The sequence below is a fragment of the Crocodylus siamensis genome, chromosome 2 (assembly GCF_052110815.1).
Source record: "Crocodylus siamensis isolate JL-2025a chromosome 2, ASM5211081v1, whole genome shotgun sequence".
In the NCBI taxonomy this organism is placed as follows: domain Eukaryota; kingdom Metazoa; phylum Chordata; order Crocodylia; family Crocodylidae; genus Crocodylus; species Crocodylus siamensis.
Window position 1 is genome coordinate 221,002,519 of NC_143396.1, and position 10,207 is coordinate 221,012,725.

The following is a 10,207-nucleotide window of genomic DNA, read 5'->3' on the forward strand; positions in this document are numbered from 1 at the left end:
TGTCCAGTGTTTTCTGTTTGTCTTCCCCTCCCCCCAATTATTTCAGGGCACCTGTATGTTTAGCACCGTCTCTACAGGGGACAGAGCTATGTCATAAACGGTGCATGTTACCATTGACAGCAGAGTCCACATGTATCCCACTACAGACCTTTATTCAGACTCTCGTGGAAGAGACTACAATGCCAGGAGACAGGCTGATAGGAAAAGGATTGTTCCATCTTGTACCAGCATACTACTCTATAACAATAGCAGGGTACAAGGTACCCCTCAGTACAAGGGCAGGAGGACCAACAATGGCATAAGAATAGTTTCACTCTTGTCTGTAGTTGAAAAAATAGCAGCAAACAGGTTCCCCACATCTATTACAACTGTACAACATGGTAGAGTAAGACACTTTGGGCCCCTCTCTGAAATCTGTCTGCCGTAAGGTCCATAATGCCTGTGGCCTAAAGGCCTGCAGCACTGGTGAGGAACATTCATAATCTAGTTCCCATTCAAATAGGGACCTTTCTTAAGAAGTTACAGGGGGTCCACTCCAAAACATAACCTCCAAGATTAGACTAACTTGTTTAGAAATGCATAAGCTTCTGTAAGTAAGAGCTATGACAAGATGCATCTGACAGTAGGCCCTTGCCTACAAAAGTCTAAAAGGTGCCATCCTGCTGTGACTTGAGACTAACACAGCTAACTACCTCTCCAAGATTATTACATGGAAAGGCTGCATCAAGAATGATTTGTCAGCTAGCTATAGAACCTGCTGGTAGTGGTTAGCTCCAGGCCTAAGGAATCCTATTTGCTGCAGTCCGAGCTTTGGAAACCCAAGCAGCTTTATATCCAGGGGCCATAGTAATAGCATTTAATCTGTCTGGAATTTACAATGCAGCAGGTCAACTTGGAGTGCTAGGTGAGAGAACAACCCCACAGCCAGGACAGAGCAGGGCTAAAGAGATCTATAGGATAGGATACTGTGGTCTTGCTGGGGCAGCTGCTAAGGGGTTAGGTGCTTCAGCTGCTTTTTGAATGTCCTTATTGTCCTGTCACTGGACTGATCCTCCTCAAGCCAGCACAAACTGCAAGTTAGTGAGCAGCACTTTGATGCCACTGGTGACTGTAACCACAGAGGTGGCTGGATTGAGTTTGAAGGTATTGGCATCTCCCTTTTTGTAGCGATCTCGAAAGACATATATGCTGCCATTACAACTGGCAATTTTCCAGAGGGATGGTACTGAGCTCCAAGCGTCAGGCAGACACAGCCGAGTGAAGCTATCCAGTAGGGGATTATAGCATAGCAGTGAGTCCCCTTCTGCAACAATAAACACCAGGTCCTTGTGTACAGCAGCATGCATGCGGCCTGCAAAGGGTAACACATAGGGCTTCACATGGCATTTCTCTGTGTTGGTGTCATAACACTGAATGAGTCGGGAGGGCTTGGTAAAGAAGTCTAGGTCATTCTCCTCTCCACCCAGCAGGTAAATCACACCATTGAGGTTTACCCCTGCAGCCCCAGAGACAGCTACTTCAAGCTGGCTGGTCTCTGTCCACACATTGTCTCGCACCCTGTAGTATATAACAGCATTGGAAAGCGTGTCCTGCAGCGTTTTCCCCCCTAGCGAATAGATAGCATCCTTGCTTGGCACAGAGACCAGGGTGTGCTGGAGCCGGTCACGGGGCAAAGGGGCACACCATTCCCAGTCTATAGTGGCATTGTTACATTTCCACATGCGCCGTGGAATGGAGCCACCTACAACATATAAGTCGCTGCCATGCTTGCAGGCTGCAGTGATCTGGTGACATAGGCTATTCTGGCCACTGACACTTATGGAATCATCATCAGCACAGTGCAGAGAAACAGCAAGTGAGTGTGTACGAGATGACTCCTTTCCAATCAGGTAGATGTGAACATTTTCCCCAATCACCTGAGAAAGAGAATGATTTTTGTCAGCTACTTGTTGGAATGAATCCAGGTAGGGGATCTGCTTACACAAATGTAAAATGGTAAGGATGTCCAAAGGCCCCAGTTCTTTTCAGGAGTTCTGGGGCCCAGCTGGGAGTCTGTGTGGACTGCTACCTGATCCTTCCCTACCTTACCATAGAATGTAGGATCCAAGAACTCCCACATACCAAGCCTCATGCCTTTCCTAGAAGTCATATGACCTCACATAATGAGCAGATGACTGGCCCTCAATTTATAAACCCAGGCTGCAGTTTAATCTCATCACAACATTCAGGGAGCAGAGCTATAGACAGGAGAATGTCAACCTCTAAACTATCTAAGCTACACTCCCTTTGCTATGAATCTAGGTTAGACCACTAACACCTGGCAAAAACAACTCCAAAAATTAAGGCCACTGTTGGCATGTGGAGTTTCCATTTAAGGCAACAAAAGTGTTCCTGGCAGTGAAGTCACAACTTATTCAAACGTGCCAGAAGTCACAGATGAAGCCAAGAAGGACCTTCCTCAGCAGGTCTGGAACCAAAACAGCTCAGGACTCCACTAACCCCAAGATAGATACCTTCAGACTGGATCGCAATGTCTCTGAGAAGCCTGCCCGCTCGTCTTTGTTGAAGTTGATCCAGGTGTCTATGGAAACTGTTGGATTCTGAGAACATGGAACACCATCTGTGGTTTTCAGAGACACAAAAATGAATTTACAATAAAATGACAATTTCTCAAGATGCAAACTTCTTGGCCGCTTTCTCATACAACCCTTTCCCAGGACAAATAATTCCTACCATTGTAAGAGGAATAAAACCACAGAACCTCACAGGTAAGACCAACAGGTACAACTAGACATCTGTATCATATCTACTTGCTGTAACAGGAGGTCCCTGGCCCCATTACAGAGATAGAGAAAAATAGGTATGGATGTTTATAAAGACAGACTACACCAGCTGGAAGGAGCAATCCCTTGGGGTTATATAAACCTAGCTCCATGGTCTGGCAGAAAGGTGAGGAGCTCTTATTGGCTAAAGCTGAGATAAGTTAGGCTCTGGAAACTGCAGTGGTGAGTAGTCCTGGGGAAAGCCCAGAAGTGACAGAGGAGGCCTAAGGAAAGGCCTGAGCTGGAATAAGTCTAGGCAAAACTGACCAAGCTTGGAGGCAACCTGACAAGAGGAACTTAAGCTGAGAGGCAAGGGGTATAAGGGAAGCTGCAGTTAGGAAACTGAGTGGACTCTCAAGAGTTTTGCCACTATTTGGAACAACTGAACAGCATATATTGTTTTTCCTAGTTGGGGGCTAGCCTTATTTGGGTAAGCTAGCCAGCTGGACTACTTTAGCAGGCATGCCATTTGGATGATTCTGGTTAACGAGCCTTTTTGACCTATTGCAAGGGTAGATGAAATCCCAGTGAGAAGGCAGGAGCTACTGAGGGCCAAGGGCCCTGTGATATAACAGAAAAGAGGCACCTAGAATGACTGTCCTCTGACCAAATGGAAGGCCTATACAGGAGATTGGGAAAATGGTGCATCTGTCTGGCAGCCAGACTCCATTTCCTAGCAGCCCCTGCCCACGTCACTACAGTCAATCTCCATGGATACCCCAAAAGCCATGGGGATGTGACAGTGCAGGGCCAGGGTCTCCATGGAGACTGACCCAAGCAGTACTGGCAGGGCACATGGCTGGGTGGGGAGCTGCTCTAGGGCAGTGCCAGGCTGGGCAGAGCTGCAATCTTGGGCAGAGTCGTGAAGGGGTGGGACTGCTCACAGCACACAGCAGGAGGCTACAAGCAGCTAGGTTCTGTGGCCCGGCAGCAGGGGCTTGCCTGGGCCTAGGCTGGCTGTGGCAGGCAGGCAGGAGGCTGCAAGCGGCTGCACTGGACTCCATAGAGCCCTGGCCGGGCTCCTTACCAGCAGCAGGTGCACACACGCCTCAGGGCCAACAGCAGAAAAGGGGAAGGGAAACCGCTGGGCCAGGGCTAGGTGGGTGGCGGCAGGGGGCTATAGCCCACCCCATAGCCACCCCTCCCAGTGCTGCCACCACCTGCTCCAAGTACAGCCCCAGCCCAGCCTCTTCACTGGGAAGAGTCTGGCACAGCCCTTGCCCTGAGCCTGCAGTGGGCAGCCCACCTCCGCCCCACACAAATCTGGGGGGGTACATGCCCCCCATTCCTCTCTGGGGGTGTGCACAGCAGCAGGCCCCCCTGGATGAGCTGCCCATAGAATCGCATTCACCACCTTGGCTGGGCGGCACCTGTCCCTGCCCTACTCCTTTCCTAAATGTGGGGGCCTCAATTGCCACTCCTACACCCCTCCTCCCCCACTGCCCCTTACCCCCCCCGGATTAACTGCCAGGAGGCTGCTCTCCAAACTTCCAGGCTGCATTCTTGTAAATTGGCTATCAGATTGGTATTGGCCAATATGGCTGGTTAATAATACATCATTGGTATCAGCCAAGAAAATCTTTGTCAGTTCACCCCTACCTATTACCATCAACATCTAGATAAATTTGCTGTGTAGATTGGATGCTTCATTGTCAGCTGAGGTACTAATGTTTCTTTAAGTCATGTTGGGATATTTTCTTGCTGAACATCCTTCTGCTTTCTTCAGCCTCAATAAGATGAAAAGACAGGACCTCGTATCCTAGCATGGTCCTCAGGCTCTTGCTACTGTTCTTCAGAGCCACCCTGGCTGTTCAGGTATCCCTTGTAAATCTCTCAGACAGACAGCCCAATTCTCTATCTGCACCCTTGCTGCTCTCAAACATCCCCTTACCTGTGAGGATGTCTGTCAGGAGGCGGAGAGGTAAGTGAAGAAACTCTTCTGTATCCTGAAGCTGTGACAAGTGTGACTTGGCACAGTGCTTGGCAGCTGTGTAGAGCTCCATGTCACTGTGTTGATCTGCCAGCCACATGACCTGCAGACAGTTTCTCACCTGCACTGTGCGGGCCAGGAAACGGGAGCACTCCTCAAAAAGGGAAGTCAGCTGGTACATGTCTGCCACTTCATACATCTCCTGTAGCTCCTCTGCCCTCAGTTTTACCGTTCCATGGTAAATATAGTCCACAAGAAGCTGGAAGACACTCTCACTAACGTCCTGCAGCTCAATCACCCGGTTGTGGGCCTCCTTGAGATTAGAAGTGAACATGGAACGAAAGAAGCAGCTCTGAGCTGAGAGGACAAGCCGGTGCAACTGGAATTCTTTGCCTTCCACCGATATCGTGACGTCAGCAAAGAGCTCATCCTCCAGACACAGCTTCATAATGCCCTGGGCCACACGGCCTGAGTGAGATCGGTCGGTGAAGGTATAGTTCACAAAGTAGTTCTCTTCTGTGGAGGAACCCCCAGTCTCCTCCGATGAGTCCATGTTGCTGCACAGATCTGACCTCCAGTAATCTATAAAACAACAATGGCAGTAAAACTCCTCCTGAAAAGGAGCTTGTGCAATTCCAAAAGCTAGTAACACTGGTAGGTAAGCCAGCAAACTGCAGCCCAAGTATAAATTTGGTTCTTTATACTTCTACCTGAGTTGCAGAGCCTCTAAAGGCCACGGCAAATGTGAAAGCAGTGTAATTAAAATCAGGTTAAAGTCAAGCCATGGCTCTCCTTGTACCACTAGTATCAGAGAGCAATCCCAATATCCTAGCTTTTGGAAATGGCAGGCAGAGATCTCTTTCCCCTTTCATCTCACTGACTCAGAGAAATGCAGCAAGAGACCTCTGGTACACAGGATGAGTATCCAGCAACTTACAACATGACTCTCTATAATACATTCCCAACCACCAGGCTTTGCAACAGGTGGATTTGAAGCAATAATGGAAGCTCCTGGCTCCGTTACAAAAAGATGGAGGAAAAGGGATCTGGGCTGTTAAGAGCCAGTTGCACGGGCTACAAGGAGCAGGTCTTGGGGCTATACAGGCCTAGCTCCTGCCAGAGCTTGGTAGAAGGGCCCTGATAGCAGAAGGAAGAGGGACTTCCTGTTGGCTAAAGTTGTGGCAATTTGGCCCATACCCAGGCCTACTCACCACACAGTATCCAAGGTCTAAGACATGGAAAGCTCAGCAGCAACAGAGAAGGTCTGAGGAAGGACTAGAGTTGGGATAAGCCCAGCAAAAATTAACTTGATTTTGGAGGCAACTTGACAATAGGCAGCCAAGCCAACAGGCATGGGGCAGACGGAAGGGGAGCAGGGAGGTTGCAGTATGGAAGCCCAGCAGGACTGAATAGACTCTTGAGTCTTTCCATCACTACTTGGCACAAATGAACTGTGTGGACAAATCTCCTAATTTAGGGTCTAGTTTCCTTGTTTGTGGGGGAGTGAGCCTTTGAGATTACTTTGGAATAAGCCATTTGGACTGTACTGGCAAGGGACCTGTTTGAATGATTTGGAGGGTGAATGAATGAACTGCCAGTGAGAAGGCAGAAGCTAGTGAGCAGTAAGCCCTAGGGCCTCAAGATATACCCCATCACATTAGTGCTCTGGCTGGAAAATGTGTAGTTGGAGAAACTTCTGGAATACAAGAACCCAAGGATGGAACAGATCTTACATTTACAGGCTCAACAATAGGCTGATACTGCCAAATAATGGAAAACAGAAAGCGAACAGGCCAGAGGCAGCACCACATCACAGCAGCATCAATAAAAGGAAAATTGATATTGTCGGAAATCAGCTTTTTTTGGCTGATGTAGCCAACAATGTTGCTGATAAATGCTGCATGCATGCATGCATGCATGCAGTCTCAGCATGCACAAGGCCATTGCAGCAGCTTACAGAGCAGCATCTGGCTGGTAAGTCTGTTGTGGGGAGAGGGGCAGAGGGATGGAATGGAAATGGTGGGGGTGGCAGATTGAGGCCCCTGCAGTGAGGGAGGGAGTGGGCTGGGGCAAGTACTACCCAGGCAGGGAGGGGTGCAGGATGGAGCTGTGAGAGGCTCATCTGGGGGCATGGGAAGGGAGGGTGGATTCCACTGCTACCTGCACCCCAGGGGAGCCATGGGGGGCATGTACCCCCTAGATTTGTGTGTGGGGTGAGGGTGGGCTGCTGCTGCAGGCTGGGGCCGAGGGTGGCACTGGGCTCCCAGTGGGGGGGCTGGGTTGGGGCGGTGCTCAGGGCAGGCAGCAGTGGTGCTGGGAGGGGGGCTACGGTGAATGCTGGGGTGGCTGTAGTCCCCCCTGCCCCCCATGCTGCCACTGCCTGCCCCAAGTGTAGCCCTGGCCCAGCCCCCATACCAGGAAGAGTCTGGCATGCCCCCAACCCCATAGCGGCAGCTCACCCTCGCCCACACACAGAGCTGGGGGCCACATGTCCCTCATGGCTCCCCCATGGGTGCGCATAGTGGTGGGATCCCCTCACCCCCAGATGAGCCATACAGCTCCATCCTGCACCCCTCCCTGGCTGGACAGCACCTGCCCCTGCCCCACTACCTCCCTCACTGCAGGGGCTTCAATCTGCGCCCCCCACCCTCCACCCCCACCCCTTCCCACCCCAACAGACTTACCAGCTGAATGCTGCTCTCCAAGCTGACAGGCAGCATACTGGCCATCAGATCAATATTGCTGATATTGGTATTAGCCCAAAAAACCTTTATCACTGCACCCCTGGAATAGGCCTAAAAGAATTGGGTCCTGCTGCTGCAGCTGATACAGGGGCAACAGGACAGGACAGAGGAAATGCCAAGATGGCAGTTACAAGCTGAGGTTCAATGAGCCCTGCTGCTTTACCACCGAGGAGCAAGGACAGCAGGACCCAGAGGATACATCCTGGAGAGAACTAGGGGACTTCATCCTAGAAAAGATGACCCAGAATAACAACCTTAAGGCTTTCCTTAGAGGCACCTGAGCATGCAATAGTGGCAGCCCAGTGGAGCAAGGATACACAAGCATCCTGGCTGGGAACCTTCAATCAGAGAAGCTCAGGATACATACAGAGTAATGCTATACAAAGATGTTCAGGATTATGAAAAGGTCAGAGTCCATATTGCAGCAGTTGGGAATCTTCAAGGAGAGCCAGCAGCACTGCTTCTGATCTAAGACAACCCAGGGACCACTATGACCACGTTTGCTGGGACACGCAGGTAGAGGTCGTTCCTAGAGAACAGCATTGAGCTTGAGGAGAGCCTCAAGCTACACCCTGTTACAGAAACCAACAAATTAAAGATACTATGAAAGGTCTATAGGCATTACAGAAGAAACGAAGTTGAGATGTGATATGTTGGCAAGGGACAGAGGCTACAGTTAATAGCACCATAGGTAGCTAACATGGAGAGGGAGCTTATTTCTAGTGATAAAAAGGGTGAAAAAAATCCTACGAAACTTTATCAAAGTCCTAAAATCACCCAGATGAGAAACTTGCCAAAGGTACAAGAATGGGATGCAGTTTGTGTAGAGTCAAATATGAAGCACATTCTGAAGATCCCATGCCCAACCTAAATGGATTAGATAATGAAGCATATTCAAAGAACTACTCATAACTAAGCAGGTGAAATTATCTGTGCGCTCCCCCACTGACAGGGAGAAGTGACATGACAGAGTAGTGTCTCTCTGGCAGAACAAAGATTACACTTGGAATCCCAGCAGTCGGCAAAAGAGCTCCTCTGAAGAGGAGCTGTTGCTAAGGGGGCACAAGCTACTTGCTCTTCCTTCATATAGTTCCTGCTAAGCTGTTGGAGAATTCTAGTATCAACACCCCAGCAGTTTCCTTTCAACAGCAGGACATGGTCTCATTTAAAAAAAGTTTGTTTAAACTTCCTCTAAACTCTTTCATACTACAGCAGGAGACCAGATTTCCAGCCCCACTTATGACAGTCAGTACCATTAAGGCTAAATTACTCCAAATCCAACACTATTTAATGACTTCAGTGGGACCAAGATTTCACTCAAGGAGTTGGCAGACACTGTGCAGTCTCCTCTAGTTGAAGAGTCGCGCTCAATTGCTCAGCTCAGTCCAGAGGGTTAGGAGTATCCCTGGGTTCTTTGCTAAAACTAAATTAACATGCAACAGCATCCACAAGCAACACTTACTATTATCTAGGCTTGGAAAAACAACTCCATCCCATCACTGATGACCTGGTCTCAGTTATATGCCTTTGTTACTTCCTGGTTGAACTGCAGCAGTCTCATACAACTGGCCCTGAAGCCCTCTCATATGAAATTTCAATAAGCAAAGAACACAATAAGCAAAGAACACAACAGCACTCTCCTCTGTAGGGAAGCTATTGCAAGCACAATTGTGTCCTTTATACTAGCCTAGCAATTTGGGTTCAAGGCCTTGGTACTTATCTTCAGTACATTCAGCAGCCTTAGCCTAACATACCTGACAAGATCCCCTAAAGCTCTGGAATGCAAATGAATCAACACCTTTTGGCTAACGTAAAATGCTCTGCAATACAGGTAGCATTCACCTGGGCAGGAGGCAGTTTTCTCAAAGGCTGGTACCCAACTCTAGAACAAACTCCACCAGGAATTAAGGGCAACAAATCTCTTGCCTTCATCTTAAAGCATGAGATCCCCCCTTGTTAATCTTGCCTTCTCCAAAACAAAAAGGAAAGAGCTGGATGTGAAGGGGATACCAGGAGTATGGGCATCATGCACACAATTCCCCCCTAGCAAAGAGGAGGCTGGAAAGAGCCAGCCCGGAGGGATGGAGGCCAACCGTATCACGTGATGCATGACTTCATGGTGGCCAGGAGCTGCGGGGGCCAGGCCCCTTAGCAGAGGCCCCCGGACAGAACAGCTTCGGGCAGCCCTCGTATCGGCCCGTTGAACAGAAACGACCCGGCTCGGGGGTGGGGTGGGGGAACCGTGGGGTCCGACTCCTGCAGCCCAGACGGAGGGGAGGGGGTACCTACGATTCCTCCCTGCCGCTCTTCCCCCCGGCCCAGGCACCAGCTGCAGCGTCCTCCGGGTCGCGGCGGGAGCTCCGCGCCTCCACCGGCTCGGTAATGGCCGCCCACTGAGGCCTCTCGGAGCCTCCCGCGCGGGCCCGTCCGGGCACCCGCCTCTGACGGCCCCGGCCCCGGCCCCACGCCCAGCTGCCGTCCGCGGAGGAGCCGAGGAGACAAAAGGACGGACCCGGCGGTGGCCCCCAGGCTCCTACCTGCGGCCCCTCCCTTCATGCCGCCGCCCGGAACCTCCCGCTGGTGCCGCTCGGGCCCGGGGCAACCCCACAACGCTGCAGGCGCCGCGCGGCTGTGATCCGCGCCCACCACTTCCGGCCCCGCCGCCGGAAGCCCCCAGGGGAAGCCAAAACGCGTTGGACCCCGCACTTCCG

General features: G+C 50.7%; 1 protein-coding gene across 2 annotated transcripts; it reads right to left on the minus strand.

The window, feature by feature from the left end:
- Positions 1 to 137: 137 nt before the first annotated feature.
- On the minus strand, positions 138 to 10,189 carry KBTBD4 (kelch repeat and BTB domain containing 4). 2 transcript variants are annotated; one of them, XM_090033150.1, is made up of 4 exons: positions 10,034 to 10,189; positions 4,714 to 5,334; positions 2,514 to 2,620; positions 138 to 1,916 (listed from the first exon to the last, which is right to left on the minus strand). In XM_090033150.1, the coding sequence occupies exons 1-4, from the start codon at positions 10,050 to 10,052 to the stop codon at positions 1,056 to 1,058; spliced, it is 1,608 nt and encodes a 535-aa protein (XP_089889276.1). In that variant the 5' UTR covers positions 10,053 to 10,189; the 3' UTR covers positions 138 to 1,055. The 2 variants fall into 2 exon arrangements, with proteins under 2 accessions (XP_089889276.1, XP_089889277.1); XM_090033151.1 differs by lacking the exon at positions 10,034 to 10,189 and adding an exon at positions 9,786 to 10,017.
- Between the last annotated feature and the right edge of the window lie 18 nt (positions 10,190 to 10,207).